Source organism: Amblyomma mixtum, chromosome 3 (genome assembly GCF_055824585.1).
Source record: "Amblyomma mixtum isolate Tamu chromosome 3, ASM5582458v1, whole genome shotgun sequence".
NCBI lineage: Eukaryota > Metazoa > Arthropoda > Arachnida > Ixodida > Ixodidae > Amblyomma > Amblyomma mixtum.
Window position 1 is genome coordinate 14,358,030 of NC_143014.1, and position 19,837 is coordinate 14,377,866.

At 45.1% G+C, this 19,837-nt stretch overlaps 1 protein-coding gene across 10 annotated transcripts in view; it reads right to left on the reverse strand.

Moving 5' to 3' along the window:
- Abp1 (Actin binding protein 1) overlaps positions 1-19,837 on the reverse strand; it is a 73,605-nt gene that overhangs the window by 37,660 nt on the left and 16,108 nt on the right. For 8 of the 10 annotated variants that reach the window (XR_016290006.1, XM_089578220.1, XM_089578223.1 and 5 more), the window contains 2 exons: positions 7,447-7,533; positions 3,652-3,774 (listed from right to left, as the gene is read on the reverse strand). Coding sequence is in view for 9 of the 10 variants with exons in the window: in XM_089578220.1 (XP_089434346.1) it covers positions 3,652-3,774; positions 7,447-7,533 (210 nt within the window). In the remaining variant the exon portion in view is untranslated. The remainder of the gene's footprint in view (positions 1-3,651; positions 3,775-7,446; positions 7,534-19,837) is intronic. The other 2 variants (XM_089578224.1, XM_089578221.1) reach the window with 1 other exon arrangement.

Genomic DNA, 19,837 nt, shown 5'->3' on the forward strand with positions numbered 1-19,837 from the left:
ACAGCGCGAGTGACCGTCAAAGGACATACCTTTCCTGCGACCTTCGTAGTACTACAGCAATGTTCCCGCGACGCGATGCCGGAATGAGCATCAGGAAATCACTGACCTGCGTTCCAAGCTCACGCTTGCGACGGACGAAGCCACCCCTTTAGTGACAACCATGGAGCAAGTGTCCCGGATAACAAGTGAACGTCCTACCCTGATCAGGCATCATGGTAACTGTAGGTGCCACGGATGCCAAGAACATGGAAGCTCTCATCGACAGAAACACGGAGTTGAGTGAGGAATCGGCATCACAAAAGGCACTGCACATTTCTGCAATGGCAGAGCTGAAGTGCTGCTGATGAACTTCACCGAACGTTAGCAAAGGAACAACGATTGCTTTCTTCAACAAACTATCCGACATTCGCAACACCTTCGCCCTCTTCCCAGTAGATGCCCCCAAGGGCATGTCATAACCCAGCCTGCCTGTCCTGGAACAGACAAGACCAGATCCGCAATCTGCTTCGAAGCTACAGCGAGTGGCTCTCGTCATCACCGAAGCTCCGACAAGTGCCGATTGCCAAGCATCGCATTATGAGCCTAGCACCGGCTGCGCCGCCTGTTGTGACTTTTGTGAAGCAGCGACAGCGCTGCTCCTGCAGGCTTGCTGCTGTGCACTGGAATTTTGCTTACTAGTCTCCCGCAGAAACTCTACATAACTGCATGTACTGCCATATGCAGGCTTTATGGGATTAAGTGATAATCGGACAAGCATGCTAATACTGTCACAGATGGGTTTAGCCTCGGAAATTACGATTTTTCCTTCTTGCGAAATTCAGGCGCACTGCCCTGTTTATGACATGAATCACAACCGAACTCTGGGCAAATATTGCAAAAAAAGAAACTGTTCTGGGGATGCGACCAATCTCTATGTATCCCTACCTCACTTTTCTTTTATGCACGAAGAGCGTTACGCTGTTAAATGTTGTGCACAACTCCGAACCGAGCCGGACACTGGTACAGCAACTTCACTGGTTGATATGGGTGACAAGCGGCATTCTATGCTGCCCACTTACAACAGTGCCGTGGCATGTTGGGCTTCTGGCTCAGTCCTGTGTGCTCTTTTAAGTGGCTACACTTCATCTACGAGCTGATACCCGACAGCTCAAAAGGTAAAAGCATGAAACTTCATAGTGTACCTACTTGCTAGCAATACTTTCGTTGCAGACATCTAATAATACTCTCAAAAGATAGTGATCTCGTTTTGTTTGTTTTTTGTTCGGTGTTAATTTTCAACTGCCTTACAGTGAGGGAGGAGTGATGTAACGTCCCAAAACCGCACGTGGACTGCAGAGAGATTAAGTTCAATCATCTAAGATTCTTTAGCGTGCACTGACACTGCACACTGTGGAAGTTCCACGGAACCAGCAAGTCTCTCTGGGCAGTGTTGCAAGTGGTTGTGGCCACACCCTCCGCAGCAGCAGCAGGCCTACGGAAAGGCGCTGGACTTCTGTGTCCGGGCACTACTTGAGGCTCTCAAAAGCAATTTTTTATTTGCATTCACCACATTCATACGATACAGCGTTGGCAGCGCCGCCAAAGCAGACGTGCACTAAGGATAGGTGAAAGGGCTAGAAACTGAAACGGGATGGGGTGAGATCCCGTCAGCTACCTTTCTCATTACACACTGGGAGCCATGCCTGTGCACATCAGGTGGTAGCCAGCCTCTATGCCTTAGCAGTGGCTCTTGGTTGTATACACTTCCATGAATTACAAACTAGCCTGATCAGCCACGAAAAGGGTTGAACGGTACAATAAGGATTTTCAAAATCATGTTTTTTTTCCAACACACAACAGATTGAAGCTTTGTCAAACTCACTGGCGCTGTGTCGACTTTCTGCAAATATGGTCAAAGGAAAGTGAGGGAGCCGACCTGCATGCTGTGCTAACGTATCTGTGGGGTACATATGAAGGAAGTCACTCAACACCACCAAGTAGCATAGGTGCGTGTGCAAGAGACATGTCTTATCGACCCCACCAGTGTTTTCGTGACACCACTTTGTTCATTGATCGCGAAGCTTTCTTTTGCGACACGTTTATGTGAGGCAGGAAAGTGTTTTTTATCAAAAGTTATGCTTAGAAATTTTTTACAGGTAATTTGGTTTCGTTCAGGTGTAGTGCGAGATCTGTCTGTAAGCCTTAAGTGAGAAAAGGATGGCCACTGTTTTCTGTGAGAAAGCTGGAAACCATTCCTGTCTGCCACGTAGCCAGTTTGTTTACAGTTAACTGTACTTGCCTTTCACAAGTTGATATGTTGGAAGATATGCAAGCTATCTGAAGGTTGTCGGCATACACTGAATACGTTATAGACATTGGGATTATTTTGCTTATAGCTTTCATTTTTATGACAAAGAGTGTTGTGCTTAAAATACACCCTTGAGGTACTCGGTTTTCTTCAATAAAATTCCTCGTAAGGGTCACGCCTAGGCGTACCTGGAATGAACTGTTAGACAAGCAAGAAATCTTTTAGGCAGTTCAATATCCTGCCAAGGATGGCGAGTTCAGTAAGTCCTGAAGAATCCCAAACCTCCAGGTTGTGTCATATGACTTCTCTAAATTGAAAAAGACAGCAAGAGTGTTGTTTGTGTACAAAAGCTTCTCGGACAGCATTTTTATGAAGAGCTAGCTGATCTGTAGTGGAGCATCCTTTTTTAAAACCTCACTGATGGATGTCGAGAAGTTGACAGGATTGAAGGACAAAAGTTAATCTTAAACTTTCAAAAGATTTGACAAGGCAACTGGTAAGAGCTATGGGTCTATAACTACTAGGAGATTTCATGGCTTCCCAGGTTTGAGAACCAGCACAACAGTGGCTCTTTTCTAGGCCTCGGGTATTTTCCCTGATACCCACACTTTGTTAAAAAGTCTCAATGGGATAATATTAGTGTAATTATTTTACTGCTGAAAGATTAGAACGAAGAGGGTTTGGATCCCACCAGCAGCTTTTTTTTTATTATACCACTGCCAACACATTTCAAAATAAGACAATAACATTCACCTATGCATTCGAGGACTGTTGTCTTCCTTATGTCATAACGAGGCCCTCTCTTCCCTTCTGTTGTCTACTCAGCATCTGTAGGGCGTTGCTTTTCTGTGGTGACTACTCCGTGGACAACTGCTAAGCGTGGATGCATTCCGTTACTTGTAACATTATGTCGGCTTTTGAGCCCCCAATCTTCCAACCGCTTTTTGCCAACCTCTACCGCAGACTCCTCCACTTTACCCTCGGGGAGCACCCACTGTGCTCGTGCACTTGATTGGTGAATTCCATGCGAAGAGCAGCTGCAGTCAGCCCTTCCCATCAGTGTGTGCGCCCCGCGGGCCCAGGCTCCCACATAATAGCACACAGTGCCTGGGCTTTGGATGTGCCTTTGTTCATTACGTCTCCAAGTTCAGACTAAGCAAAACCCTGCAGATTTCGCATGGCCGTTCGCAAGGTCAAGCCAAGTTTTGCTTTCTTGAAATAATTTCTCCTTAGCAGCCTCCCCACTACACCAAGAGAGTGTTCATCATGCACATACTAGTAACTGCATTCAGCACTTCCGGGGACAGCGCAATGAGTGACGCTCCCTAATCACCACTGGTTGGCCAAGTAGCATGTGTCCTCACCCAGAGCTTTTTGTTCACTTTGTTATGCGTGGAGTTGTGCGCATTCTTCTCTGCCTCCCGCATCTTGTCTATGGAAAGGGATCGCTCCTTGAACCATTCCTCCCTGGCTTGTGCATCCTTCAGCTGTGCCAACACAACAAGGCAATATTAAGAACACAAGGTACATACAGGCTGCTGTCACCCTTTCTCATGCTATCAAGGATATCGACGGCACAGGCATACGTCACACAGTTGACAAGGGCTGGTGACTGCCTATTTCGTGGTCTTTGCCAAAGACAGCACTCCAACACACACTCTTCTCTTACTGAGAAATAAGCTACTGAAGAGGAAGATGTGTGAAAGCAAGAAAGCCAAATATTATATCTTGAATGTAATTATTATTTTCTTTTTTTTCACTAGAAGTTAGGGTGTGCGAATAAATACAAATCGAATATGAATATCAGATGTTTGTGGAAAACTGTTTTTTGAGGAATGGAAATAACACAGTCGTCATATCTCGGTGGACACACGACCAGCGCCGTAAGGAAAGGAAGGAGAGTGGAAGAAGAAAGAGGTGCTATGGTGGAGGACTGTGGAAGTGTGCAAAAATTTCAGAAAAAGATAAAAGGCAAATATTGTTGCCCTATTTTTTTTCTTCCAAAATAGTGTATGGTTAGTCTTTGCAGCCAAAAAAAGAAAGACTCAGCACCAAAAAAAAAAAGCAATGATGTGCACTGAAATGTATACTGCTTGATTAGACAGCACAACAGTATGCAACCTGTGTAGTCAAGCTACATGAGAAACAAAATCTCATTTAGGTTTGGTTTATGGGGTTTAATGTCCCAAAGCGACTCAGGCTATGAGAGACGCCGTACTGGAGGGCTCCGGAAATTTCGACCACCAGGGGTTCTTTAACGCGCACTGACATTGTACAGTACACACGCCTCTAGAATTTCTCCTCCAAAGAAATTCAACCGCCGCAGCCGGGATGGAACCCGCGTCTTTCAGGTCAGCAGCCGAGCACCATAACCACTGAGCCACCGCGGCGGCCAAAAAAAAATGAACCTACACAAGACTGGCAGGTAAGAACAACACGAGTAATAAAACTGCCCAAACTATTCGAATGTCAAGTCATACAATGTGAAAAAGCAGTGTGAAGGCCTGTGAAGGCTGCATGAGCCTGCGGTGAATGTCCAGCGATTATACTGCAGCTTTCTGCATGCCTCACGTAACCTAAAGAACAACTACACGTCACAGCCATCGTTTCGTTGACGAAACCAAAACAGCATGAGAGAAGAAACTGAATTTTAAATTATTTAGCAGTAGTAGAGGAATACCATCGGGTGATCTATGCATACCAATGTATAACTCACCATTTGACAAAACAAAACATGCAAGATTGGTGTCTATTGACAAGCGTCAGGCCGTGACGTCACAGAGATGCGACGGCGCTATAGTCAGCAGTGACTTTCGTGGTGTAGGCAAAAGCCGGTACCGTGTGCCTTGGGTATGCCACGCTTGAGCGTTTTCGAACGCATTTATTCCGGCGAGTTGTGGCGTGGGTGGTTGAACCGCAATGCTGAAGAAAGGCAGCGGCACAAGTTTCCACAAGTTTATCGCGTTTAGATGTGGGCCAAAGCGATGCGCAGCGCCCGTGGAGCAGGAAAAGTTCGGCGACGGATCGGCTGTGCGGCTAGTATTGCATTTCTGCATCAAAATATGATAGTTTGCGTCTCTTAATCCGCATGTCAGTCGCGCGGCGAACAGTGCAAGATTCAACGTCTGCAGCTTGTTCGCGTTCTGTCGGGCTCTCATTATGAGAAGTCTGGACGCGACATTCTATGTGGGTGTGACCGTAAATTGAACGCAGGGGACCGTTTTCAGGTGGCAATCACCCGGACTATGTCCTGGGCATCTCTTCGCGCTAAAAAAGGAAAAGAAAACAGCTGCTGCCAGTCGCCTTCAGCATTCATCGGGCCACAAAGCGCAATGTTTGAAGCAGCACTGTAGTCCGCAATAGTAGGAATATACGACGCGTAGTTTTTATGCGAAGCATACTACTTTAGCTACCACGTCAGCCCTTCACCGTGGTTATGCGCCTCCAAATCACGTGATACATGACGTCACACCACGTGACACGATGACGTCACGACAGTGGAGAAACGGGGGCCCACCTCGCGCCGTCGCTGTGGTTGTGCGCCTCCAAATCACATGATACATGACGTCACACCACGTGACTTGATGACGTCACGACAGTGGAGAAACGGGGGCCCACCTCGCGCCGTCGCTGTGGTTGTGCGCCTCCAAATTACGCGACACGATGATGCTTCGCATTCTCCAGGCTTAACCAAGTTAAGCCTCAGCCATTTTTTTCTTTATTTTCGCTTCCACGAGCTTCAACACATACGTTTTTTTCACCACATACCCTAGAAAACGATTAAACGTCGCTAAGGTGTCGGCAAAATCATGCAGTGTTATTTCCCATATTACCTGAATTTTTCGATTGCTTGCCAATCAGAACCTGGCGAAAACAGCAAATACCAGACCAAAAACCAGTTATCAAGCAGAATAAGGCCTGCAAGCAGAATGACTTAAAATATTTAGCTCTGCAGAGCAAACGTAACTTTGTTGTAGCTCGAGGTAAACTTCTATCCATTCGCCTAGCTGTGCACCTCTGTTAAAGCCAAGCGAATAAAAAAGCATTTTTTCAGACATTACTAGTGAAGATCGCATTTTCATGACTCATTAAAAGTAACTGCATGGCTTCAGTGTCCAGTAGTGCTTAGCGTTATCTGCATTGAAGTGGCTAGACAAGAGCAGGCACATCACAAAGGTTCGTCATGGGAAAAAGCTGCCTCGCGTCGTGCATCCCGTCGTCCTTCTTCTTGCACTTAGCGATCGAGTATGCTGTATCGCCCCAAATGTTGAGACTGCAGACCTGTATACCTCGTGCTTTCTCGGTTTCATTTAATAAGTCAACCTAGTCGACCGTCGTAGCCGCACCGCTGCTGCCAAATATAGGAGCTCAGAACCAAGCCTATGCAGCGCTTCGCCATATAACTCCGTCTGGCGAACAGGTTGAAAAAGTGCTGAACTGCTCTCCGGTCACCAACAGAAATGTTTCTAACCACAAGCGACGCGCACGCTTTGAAATATGCGCGTACGCGAGTTGGTTTCGAAGGCAGCATCGCTTGGCGCGGGGTGGGCATGCAATGTTTTTGCCTACACCCCGCGTCGCTGCCGACCGCAGCGCCACCTTTGTTTACAAACATGATGCTTGTCTATACTCCTAAAATCCCTTTCGAGAGCATAAATGCAATGTAATAAATAAAGAAAAAGATGTACTACTTGGCATACATTGCAACCATTAAGGGAATGTAGACCGTTCTTCAATCAGTGTTTTTTTAGTTGGAAGGAGTAAGGATAAGTGCACATAAACTATCCAAGGGGAAATGATAGGTACACTAGGAAGTGCTAGTGTGAGCATCCCATCTGTCAAACTTTCGAAAATAGAACTTGCTTAATGTCATTTCTGCTGACTACAAAAGTGTCATTTGGTGTCACAGCAATGGAGCATGCATCGATAGTTGTACATTTCCCCAACACAAGGCTCTCCGTGTCCATCCCATGCACTGTCCCCCGTCAATCACTTACAGCACCTGTTCCATTTCCATAACCATCAGTGGCGAGTGCTATGCGACACTGAAGTGTTTCACCTTTGCGTAGTTTTTTATGCCCCTGAGCATAAGGCTCACTTAAATGTTGCCAAGAGCGGCTGCTTCGGATGTTTCAACATGCACACATGGTAGCACTTGCCTCGCGTTCCTTGACTTGCTCAGCTAAACGACTCTTGGCTGCCTCAGCCTTGAGCTTCTCCTCCTCAATGCGCTTCTTCTCTTCCTCCTGGCAAGCAGAGGAGCCACTCATAAGCTCTGACAAAGCCATCTTGGGTAGCACCTCCACACAGCTTTCACATGGAATCGCTTAGTCGTTAGGGACGCCACCCTGAAGACGAGTCCTCTGATAAAATTTGTTGGCAATTAAAATAAACACTGTTTCACACACATATCAGCATTGTATTCCACTTTAAAGGCCCCTGAACACTTGCTGTGATGTCACATGCACTGCTGTCACATCCTGGCAGCAGCCAGACAGCTGCTGCTAGCCAGGGGGTGGATCCACTGAGCACCGCAAACTGAAAACAAGCCAAGCAATTTCAGCATCGCCCCTGTGCAGGGTCTGCTGCATGCAGAGTTTGTCGCAAAAAATGGCATGTCACATTGAGAAGATGAGGAGAACAGAGAATTAGGCCTCGGCAGTGTCGTCAGACTGACAATTTTTATTTTCATCGCCAACTGCCTTTATTATGGAGTTTTGGCACTGCCAGACAGCCATAAGGCCAATACCTGGCAGTTGGCACCATTGCCAAGCTTGTCTGGCTGCATACGACCGTACGGTCATAGCATATTTACCGTACGACAGTGCAACAGCTAAGTGCTGTCCTTAATTGCTACGTTTGACTGTATGATTAACTTGATTATAAAACAGAGCACATACATGGGGCACGAGCAAAGGACACAGCAGGAGCCGTTTCCTAATCATGTCCTGCAGTCGCCACCAGCCCAACCCCATGCTGCGGTGCCCAGTACAAATCAATGCTGGTGATGTTGATGGCAGAAGAGAATATCGCAGTGTTACCTTAGCTGGCACCTGAGCTGCACCAAGGACTGGGCACAATACTTGAAAAAGGTATCTTCGATACTTTGCTACACCACTGAAATCACCAATATTAATAAAGCTGATAGCATGATTTCCTAGGTTTAGTAATTTGTCCACGCTTCCTGGAATTTTTAATGTATCTTATATAGTGCACTGTATCTGAAAGGGTTTTAACTAATCCGTCTGCACGGATTTTTTTATGCTCCAATTTCTTCAAGTTTCCCTATCAGCAAAGCTGGTGTCATTAAAAATTTATCACTAGAATGAAGCCACGGTGACATCGAAGCAATCCCTTCCAAAGCAGCCTAGCAAAATCTTTTAAAGCTAATGTTCTTCATGCGAACCGGTCTCTGAGCACTTGACTACATATGAATAAACTTGAAACTGTTTCTGTTGCTCTTCATTTGTTACTGCAGTATTTACCAGTTGCTTCAGCCTTTGCCTTGTGCTAAAAGGTGCAACCTCCATGTGTTTAGGAAAGCTGAACAGTTATTTACCCAGCACTATGTTTAACAGACATTTCAAGTCCACCATTTTTTGTTAAAGGTTAGAAGGAAAACAACAAAGAATACAAAGGCTGAAAGTAAGCGCTTGTCCGGGTTCCCTTGCTTCCATCCTGTTCTTCTTTTGTGATGGCAAACATGATCCTCTCCAAATTGCCTACTTCAGCATCCTTAGTTATTGGGCATCTTATCTTGCTAATCTCTGTTACCTTTACATAATGATATTAGCTAACAGCATTTGTTCAAATCTCCAGTCCGAAAGAGCCCAATGATGCATTCGTAATATAAGAAAAGTAAATTTAAAAAAAAAAGCCTCTAAACACGAGCACGGATAAGAGTGGAGCATAGCCACGCTGACTCAAGGATCCTCGAGGTATATTTAAGAAACTCGTTTCACTAGCGCTTATTAAGAACTACGGCTTTCTGTAGCGCAGCTCCTCCAAACGAAAGAATTCATCAGCTGATGCATTCGACACTTCCAGCCCCGATGAACCCACTGACCCATGTACTATATAAGAGCGCATGACCTCTGTCGAGCTTACAAAGTAATCCTGGGCACAATGGCACAAGTCCTCCATTTGTGTTGGCAACCACAGCAACTTGAAGCGAGTCCTCGTCCTTTCTGTGTGCACAAGTGCAACACTACCAACGAATGCAGGAACACGACTGACCGGGACAACGACACTGCACAGCAGCATCAAAATCTGCAGCACACTCCCGTTCTTTTCTGTAGTATCATTACAATACAGGATACACTAAAAATGTATTTTCAACACCGATGCTTACAGGCGATACCTAGTACCGATACACAAAATGAATCGAAGCACAGTGTCAGAGATGCGTGTACTTTCGAAAATGCCTGTGCCTGGCTGCAGCGAAGGCGACTCTTTTTCCATTACACTGTTGTGTAATGCTAATCCTATAGTTTACATGGGGTTTCACATCTCAAAGCGACAAGGGCGATGAGGGATATCGTAGTGGAGGGCTACAGATTAATTTAGACCACCCCTGGCGTTCTGTAACATGAACTGACATCACACAGCAGCACGCAAGTGCATCGCGCTTCGCCTCCATCGAAATGCGGCTGGGACCGAACCCACATCCTTGGCCTCAGCAGCTGAGCACCCTTACCACCGAGCCACTGCGGCAGACCTCTATAACTTTAACAGCTTTTTAAGTACTAAAAATGATGTCGGATGGCTTTTAGGTGGACTTCAGATGAGACAGATAATGCACACATTTTTTTCTGCTTCCATTAACTTTCCATTAACTTCCATTAACTGCTTCCATTAACTTTTTCTGCTTCCAGTAAGTTTGCAGTTCTTCAGTCGTTACATTTGTGAAATGTTTAATATTGCATATTTCTATGAATAATTATCACATATTTCATGACCATTATTTGCGATTTTCTTATGTACTGTGTATGCTTACTTCACTTGTTATAAAAATTGGTCATTTTTCTCTTTTCACATGTGATTTTTATTGAGTCATATATTACAAACTGTAAAATCTGCTGGTCTTTGCAATACTTTTATGTTTGGCATGCGAATAAACAATGCATGGTAATTTCTCTTTAAGTTCACAATATTTTGTGCTCGTATTTCTAACAAAATGCTGCATTATCATTTCAAATTTTTTCCCTTATTTGTACACTCAATCTTTAAAAAACAGCACATTACTACCACACACTTTAAATTACATTAAAAAGTTTGACGAAAACTTGTCTGGTGAGAAAAAATCCTGACTGTAAAAACTAACACTCGCCAAAAGGAAGAACAATGAGCTAAAATCAAATTAAATTTTGGGAACCGTGAGCGCCCCTATGAAATGAAAAAAAAAAAAAAATGGGTCAGCCGTATTTATATGTGCGGTGATCGCCATAATGAGCATGCGCATGCTTCCGCTGAAGCTAGTGAGTGTTGACTGGATGTGGAATGACTCTTGGAGCAGGCACAGTGATAATTCTTTCTTGGTGGCAATGATTGTGGCTGCGCCCCAGGCGCTATCACGATTGGTGTTGTGGGGACGCCTTCGTCCCCTGCGTTCGCTTTCCCGCATTGCACACCCCACTGTTGTTAGCTCCCCCCGAAAAGCACTCCTCTCGGTTCGGTTACTTTTAACTAACAGGGGAGGGCGCTCGCGTCGCAGCGACACCAGCGCCACGGATGGCGTTTTGCTGCGCGCGCGAGGGATAGCTGACTCTCTTCTCCCTGGGACAGGGAAGCGTGTTGGACGTTCACACGCAAAGCTCCGCTCTTCGCCGCAGGCGTCCTCGTGTGGAAACATGTTCCCCTCAGCTCGTCCCGTCCGGCCTCGGAGATATTCCCTCTGCCCTACCGTGGGCGAACATTCGCTCGTAACCGTGCTGGTGAGTCGGACATCCTCGATTCCTCAGTGTATTCTGTTGCTAGCTGGCGTTATTGTTGTTATAGCAATAAATGCCTTGTTTGTGTCAGCCAGTGTGTCGTTCCTTTGTTCCCGCAGAGCAAGGCCCGCCGTGGTCGGCGTGCGCTCGGTAGCGTACGCGACCACGGGGTGGGGTCCGCGCGGCTTTGGACTGTGTCAGCCGCGCTTAAACGGGGAGAACGGATCTATCTCCCCCGATTTAAACCCCACATTTTTTGCAAACATGTCGCGGCGGCGACGACTTGCCTATGAATGTAAAGTAAAGAACAACCAATTCCACATATACGGACACTATTGCATCATGCCCTTAAAGCGGAGCTGAAGTGGCCAGTGTTAGTTTTTACAGCAGTCACATTTTAACAAAGTTCTTCAACTCCGCAAAGTACAACAGCGTGCTCATAGCAGCATATTAAAAAACAAAACTCAGCTCAGGCTCTTGCTGCAGATAGGGCTTGGTAAACAAGGTCTCTTTTAAGGCCGACCCACATAGAGCGAACAGACGCTGCGAATTTCATGCAGCCGACGTGCTGTTGCTGTGCTGCACCACATACGGCGAAAAACAGGCGACCGTCGCCAGACTGCAGCCGCCTCGATTTCAGTGTTGCTGACAATTTAATCTTAGTAAACTGCAACCAAAAAAAGATTTTTAAACTTACTCTAAAGCCATTGTTTATTAGAGGGCAGCAAAGGAAACAAATCATTATTTAGATTTGTTTCAATTTTATCAATTTTTGTCTTTATTTACTAGACCGTAGGCTAGAGTAGGCGTTCACACTTGTTCAAAAATCTGGCGAGCGAAGCGGATGCACTCACCGCAAAAACTAGTACAGAGGGCAAAACGCTTGTCTAGAACACGTTATCGGCATGTTTCGGGCTGAACACCCGATATCTAGCGATAGTATTTCGTTAAAAGTGGTTTTGATGCAAGCATGTGCATTTAAACTCATAGGATTTCATCGTCATTTTGTTCCTTCCTGGTCACGGCGGCTTCGGGAGCTGCATAGCACACAGTTCAGTCGTTCTGGACAAGCGTTTTGCCCTCTGCACCTGTTCTCATCTGTCGACGCCCAGGCGAGGCGGAACCGCCGCTGCTGTTTCTTGCTTTTCTACACCACGTCACCACTTGCAGCGTACACAGATACAGTGAGAAAAGAGCATAAATTTACACTGTCTAAGTACCATAAGCATACGCATACTTACGTACGCTAAACACAGGCGCATTCCCACTTTTAGTTCAGCGTATACTAGCAGAGACGCAAAAATAAACTCAGCCTATAGTGGCGCCATCTGGTCCTCAGGACAGGAACCTTTACTGTAAACAAACTGACTCTCCTCTTAAGCCTAGAAGTGGGAGAATTGCCACTCTAAATGAAAAATAGACCAAATTTATCGCTTATACGTTTTCTTATAGGCAAGATGAGACGAAGCGAAATACTGGTGCTCCATTTACGGCCAGTGAACACAGTGAAAAAGGCAGCAACGAGAATTCAGTCCGAAGCGAGGGGTCCGGCTTCAAAGGGCGCCGCCATGTTTGTCGCCGTGCGGCGGAAATCGGGCGGAAGCTAGATGCGGGAGCACAGCGCCCTCATTGGTCCGTGCTGAGCTCGCATTCGCCGCTTCCGGTGAGCGGCTGAACGCCAGGCGAACGTATCTAGCACGGCTTGATCGGCGGCAACGGCCGCGGGCGGCCGTTCACCGGTTTTTCGCGAAAAAATCGCTCCATGTGGGTTGGGCTTTAAGCTATGTTACATAGTGCACATGTTCTTTTCAGCATAATAAAACACATGTTTGTTAATGATCTTAGCTCTCATCTTGACCTAAACATTCCCGTTGACACGCTCTTCCTTGACTTTGAAAAAGCTTTTGATAAGGTACCCCACAAAAGATTACTACTAAAACTTTCACGTCTTAACCTTACCCCCTTGGTGTTAAAATGGCTACAAAATTTTTTGACCAACAGAGAGCAATTTGTCTACGCCAACAAATCATCGTCACCTCTTTCCCCCGTTACTTCAGGTGTACCACAAGGCACAGTGCTTGGACCCTTGCTTTTTCTAATCTACATTAACGATCTTCCCTCTAACGTCAACTCGAACATCCGATTATTTGCCGACGACTGTGTAATCTACCACCCTATTACCAGCAGAACTGACTCTGACACCCTCCAAACTGATCTAACCCAAATCGAAACTTGGTGCAAGCATTGGCTAATGTCCCTTAATATTACTAAAACATGCATGCTTTCTTTTCATCGCAGGCAATCCCATATTCCCTCAAAATATGTTCTTTTCGGTTCTGAAGTATCATCTGTTCTTTCCTGTAAGTATCTTGGCATCACCTTAACTCATACCTTAACATGGTCTTCGCATATCACGAACATCGCTAATGACGCAAACCGCACCCTTGGCTTCCTACGTCGAAATCTTCGTTTTACTACCCCTTCTATCAAATTATTAGCTTATAAAACATTCGTCCGACCTAAACTAGAATTCGCGTCAGCAGTATGGGATCCTCATCAATCTAACCTTTCTATAATCCTTGAAAAAGTTCAAAACCGCGCTATCCGTTTTATTTATTGTGACTACTCTTACTATACTAGCGTGTCCTCTTTAAAATCCAGAGCATCCTTGCCTAACCTTGAAACTAGAAGAAAAATATCTCGACTATGCCTATTCCACAAGTTCTATCATTCACCTTTAGGATCATCTATCATATCAACAGCTCATCGTCCTTCTAGCCGCAACAACCACATCAAGACCGTATACCCACCCGCTGCAAGAACAACATCTCATTTCCGTTCTTTTTTTGTCATATCATCTCGGGACTGGAACGATCTGCCGCCGGAAGCCGTACTCATCGTCAACTGCATCGACTTCAAGAAAAAGATTGAGGCCATCCTTACGATACTGCTGCCGGAATGGGGCACTCAACCTTCCTGCTTTTTCAGGTGCCACTACTGTGTAGTGTGTTCGCCTGGCCGCCTGAGGTCCGACCTACCCGACACACTTTCTTCGAGGAGCATACTTTGTGTTCGGTCAGGCCGTGCTACACTTGGTCAAGCCTGGCCTACAACGGAACGTTCACCTGGCAACACCGGCATTCAACGTCAGCAGCCGCTATCAGCATACTCGGCGCGGCATATAAACGCCCACCTGCACCGGCCTTGACTGGGCACGATACTGCTGCCGGAATGGGGCACTCAACCTTCCTGCTTTTTCAGGTGCCACTACTGTGTAGTGTGTTCGCCTGGCCGCCTGAGGTCCGACCTACCCGACACACTTTCTTCGAGGAGCATACTTTGTGTTCGGTCAGGCCGTGCTACACTTGGTCAAGCCTGGCCTACAATGGAACATTCACCTGGCAACACCGGCATTCAACGTCAGCAGCCGCTATCGGCATACTCGGCGCGGCATATAAACGCCCACCTGCACCGGCCTTGACTGGGCACGATACTGCTGCCGGAATGGGGCACTCAACCTTCCTGCTTTTTCAGGTTAGTTACTTGAGCCATTGTACCTGTATTAAGAGCAGTAATTACTGTTTTATAGCGGTGTCGTGCCCAGTAGAACTGTGTGATATGACTAGAAGATACCTGTTGTTGTTGTCGCAAATTCGCGCTTCCTTGCTTGATTTTTTACTGCTTCTGTCTGGTGATATCGAAGTGAACCCGGGTCCTGATACCCTTGAAATTGTTCTTGAAGCAGTGAAAAGACTTGAAGCAGGGCAAGCTGAAATATTAGGCGAGCTTAGAAGTGTTAAAGAAAAACAAATATCCACTGACAATGAAATCAAACGTCTAATGGACAGGGTGCCTGCCCTTGAAACCGCTATTGCTTCTCCCAGTAGTTCCTCAACCAGTGCTTCTAATAATGTCATGTCCGATATTACGAAAGAACTGCAGTCCATTCATTCAAGATGCGATAACGCTGATAATAGATCTAGGCGTTCCAACTTGTTATTTTTCGGTATCGAGGACGACCCTGAAGAAGACTGGCCAAAGTCCGAAGAAAAATTAATAGACTTTTGCTCTGAGCACCTGGAAATTACAATCACCCCATCGAAATTTGAACGCACCCACCGTTAAGGAAAGTTTGCTTCCGAAAAGAAACGACCAATTATAGCAAAATTCGCTCATTTTAAGGATAAGCAAACAGTCTTAGCTGCTGCTCGCAAACTAAAAGACACTGGATTTTCTATCAGCGAGGATTTTTCTGCTGCCACCCGCATGGCACGAAAAAAGTTGATACAGTACGCCAAAGCAAATGACAAAAAGTTCAGGTTGTCTGTTGACAAAATGCGAATGGGTGACAGGACCTACAGATATGACAGTGAAACCGATTCCGTAATCTCTTGCAGCTAGCTAGCTCGAAAATCAGGTCTTAATACGCATATAGGCGCTGCAGGAAGCGCATCGGGGTCGAGTTTATCAGTAACATTCGCTAATATTCGTAGCTTGCTTCCGAAGCGCGATCAGATCTGTTCCTTCATCGATGACAACAACACTGATATTATCATACTAACTGAAACCTGGCTACACCCTGACATAAACAGCTGTGAAGTTCTGCCTGACAGAAATACTTTCTGTATATATCGTCATGACCGCTCAGAAAGAAAGGGCAGAGGCGTTTTGATTGCCATCAAGAAAACCATCAGGTCATTCGTAGTCGAAACACATTCTCCCCTAGAAATTGTCTGGACAGCCTTCGTCTCGTCATCGACAAAGATACTTATTGGTGCCTGCTACCGACCCCCCGATCAGAGTCACGGCTTTGTTGAGAAGTTACACCTTAGCATTGATGCCGCTATATTGAAATATCCATGCGATCACCTATACCTTTTCGGTGACTTCAACTTTCCAGATATTGATTGGTCTAATTTATCGACCGCTAGCAGCACATCCCAAGATTTTCTAAATTTGACTTTGGACCTTAACCTGTCTCAAATTGTCAACCATCCAACACGTGGCTCAAATACTCTAGACCTAATTTTTAGTAGCATTCCTGATTCCATAGGCGATATTACATATTTTGATGATTTCAGTGATCACAAGTTGATGCAATTACCAATTAGAATCAGTCATAGGCACTCCGGTCATGAAACTAAAAAGATACGGGACTACAATAAGGCCAACTATTCTCGGATTAACACTGATCTTGACACTTTCTTTCGGTTCACATTTCTGCCACATTTTTCTTCTAGAACGGTGCATGAAAACTGGGCCCTTTTTAGGGCTAAGATCTGTAAGTTGGTTGACTTGCACGTCCCATTAGTCCGTGTGAGCAATGATAAGTGTAATCCTTGGTTTAACAAGTCCCTTAGAAGGTTTAGAAATAAAAAGAAACGATTATATAAGAGAGCCTTGCTGACTAGCAATCAGAATGACTGGACGTCTTACAAAGTCTGTGTCAATTCATACTGTGCTGCCATACGTGACGCGAAGAATAAATTCTTTTCTTATGATCTCCCCGCATTGTTAAAATCCGCGCCTAAAAAGTTTTGGCAGTTTATTGCGCCGCAGCAAAATACTAATCACATTTCTCTGTGTAGAGACGCACATGTTCCTGTTCCTGATAATGATGTCCCCTCTGAGTTCAACAAATTCTTTTCATCCGTCTTCACTAAGGAAGATCATTCCAGTGTACCATTTGTCCCCGAATTTGTCTGGCCGTATATGGAACCCATCACTGTTACTCCTGAAGGCATATCACTTCTAATCGACAACCTCAACCTTTCCACTTCGTGTGGCGTTGATAATATTAATTCCAAGGTACTCAAAAATACTAAGCCGATTTCTAGCGAAATATTATGTCGTATATTCCAGCAATCACTAGAGACAGGTCAACTCCCTGCAGAGTGGAAAATGGCAAAAGTCATTCCAGTTTTTAAAAACGGTGATAGAAATTCTCCTGACAGTTACAGACCAATATCGCTCACATGTATATGTTGTAAACTACTTGAGCATGTTGTTTCTTCTAATGTTCGTCGCCACCTTGAGTCCAATAACTTTTTCTTTCACAACCAGCACGGCTTCAGAAAAGGTTATTCGTGTGACACTCAACTGCTCGAGCTAACAACTGATCTAAATTTTAATATGGATAAAAATGAACAAACAGACTGCATCTTTCTTGATTTTTCGAAGGCGTTTGACCGTGTAGCCCACTGCCGTCTAATCTCCAAGTTGTCAGCACTTCGTCTTGATTCCCTAACTTTATCATGGCTCCGTAACTTCCTTTCTTTTCGCGAACAGTTTACCTTTGTTAATAGCTATTCTTCGCCGTCTTCTTCCGTTACTTCTGGTGTTCCTCAGGGCAGTGTTCTTGGTCCCTTGTTGTTCCTTATCTATATTAATGATCTACCAACTAACATATCATCTGTTGTGCGCTTGTTTGCTGATGATTGTATAATTTACCGTGAGATAAAATCGACTAATGACCATCACCTTCTTCAGCAGGACCTTAATATTATTTCTAAGTGGTGTGAAAAGTGGCTCATGTCGCTCAATTCCTCCAAATGTAAAACAATGACTTTCAGCCGTAAACGTTCCAATTCCGAGTTCTGCTACTACCTGAACAACGTGCCTGTGGCTCAGACTACCTCGTATAAATACCTAGGCATTCTTTTATCACCGCACCTCTCATGGACCGAGCATATCACTTCCATCTGTGCTAAAGCATCTCGCTCCCTTGGTTATCTCCGCCGCAACCTAAAAAATGCGCCTGCGCATGTTCGCAAGTTAGCTTACGTGACTTACGTTCGCCCCCAGCTTGAATATGCATCTCCGTTATGGTCACCACATCAAAACTATCTGAACTTAAAATTAGAATTGATACAAAACAGAGCTGCCAGATTTATTTCTAACAATTATGCCCGCCAATCAAGTGTGTCTGAAATGAAAAAAGAACATGATCTCCCGCCCTTAGAAAAACGCCGCCAAGTCGCGCTTCTATGCTTGATACACAAGTACGTGTACACAGATAGACCATCACCTCTGCCACTCAGCAATCCACTGCGCACGTCTCGACGCTTGCATAATCATCTTAGTTTTTCTCGCATTTTCGGCCGTACAAAAGCGTTCAATTCATCTGCACTTCCTCGTGCCATTTCACTCTGGAATGATCTTCCTGATGCAATTGCATCGTTACCTAACCCTGCGTCATTCCGTGAACATGTGTTAAACTTATACTGCTAGCGCTAAGTACGTGTTATTTTGTACAACGTACATGTGTTACCATGTTAGCCTTATTTTTCTGTGTATATGTATGTATGCACCTACAAGTATTGCGCTGTGTAGGTACGATTTAGTTATATGTTAGATCTTGTGAATTATGTTCTGTTTTGATACTTATATACCCAGTGTTTGCCTCTTGTTGCTGAAATCCTTTTTGATACTGTAACCCCCCTCACACAATGCCCGTTCGGGCCTGTGAGGTTCAATAAATAAATAAATAAATAAGTAATCAGTAATCTTTATGTATCCTGTAATCTTTATGTATCCTGTAATCTTTATGTATCCTGTAATCTTTATGTATCCTGATCTTTATGTACTCTGTAATCTTTATATAATCTGCATGTAATCCACCCATCCCTCATGTAATTCCCCACAACCGGGGCCTTTGAGGTAATAAATAAATAAATAAACATGAAAGCATGGTGAAAAGGGCGGCGAGCGCTTACCTACTTATGCATACATTAGCCTGTATACAAAAAGCGATTATGAGTAAGCATCGCATTATACAGAAAAAAAAAATTTACACACACCCACATATATGCAAAAGATCCAAGGATATTTACAGTGACAATGCATCAAGCACGAACTTGACTTACACTGAAATGGTATTACTTGCAATGCACAGACACGACCTGATTGCGGGCTGCCTGCAACGACTGACTTTTGCCAACCTGAGCAGTCATCATTTGTTGTCTCTCAAAAAATGAGACATTCTCCAGCCATGTCGTGAGTGTCTCGTGCACTGGGCCACTTAACACATTGGCATTTTGTCCTGAAAACGCCAAGGATGTGTCTCTCCCAACCCACAGCAATAAAGTGCGGGCGTTGAACCCTTCGAACAATGACTCCACCCAACAGAGGGAGCGTGCATTGAGGCACCCTAAGCATATCCACCTCGCAGTACAGCAGAGGGGCACCACAGTGACTCTTCAAACTGCACATATATTTATAAAACCTATTTCGGGCACCTTTAAATATGGGCAAAATTACCTAACATGTACTGGTGACCCACACCGATGTTTCCAGGGGGTTGAGAACACTTGCGACGAGTGAAAATATGCTGATGTGAGAAACTTGTGCACATTTCAGTCGATCACAGCAGACAGCGCAACTGCAAAATTTGGCACCAACTAAACAATTCCTTGGCAGTGAATACCAGACATTTTTTGCATGTGGCCCAATAGAGGCTGCCCATCAGTGCTGCCATGCTGGACAGCAGCAATGGTGAGAAACAGAACACAAGCAAGGAAGAGGATGCTCTGCTTGGCACAAGACAGGGCTAGACTGGGAGAGGTCCCCCATGCTAGACAATGCCTTAACAGTTTCTAAAAGCACAAGTGTTTCACATTTT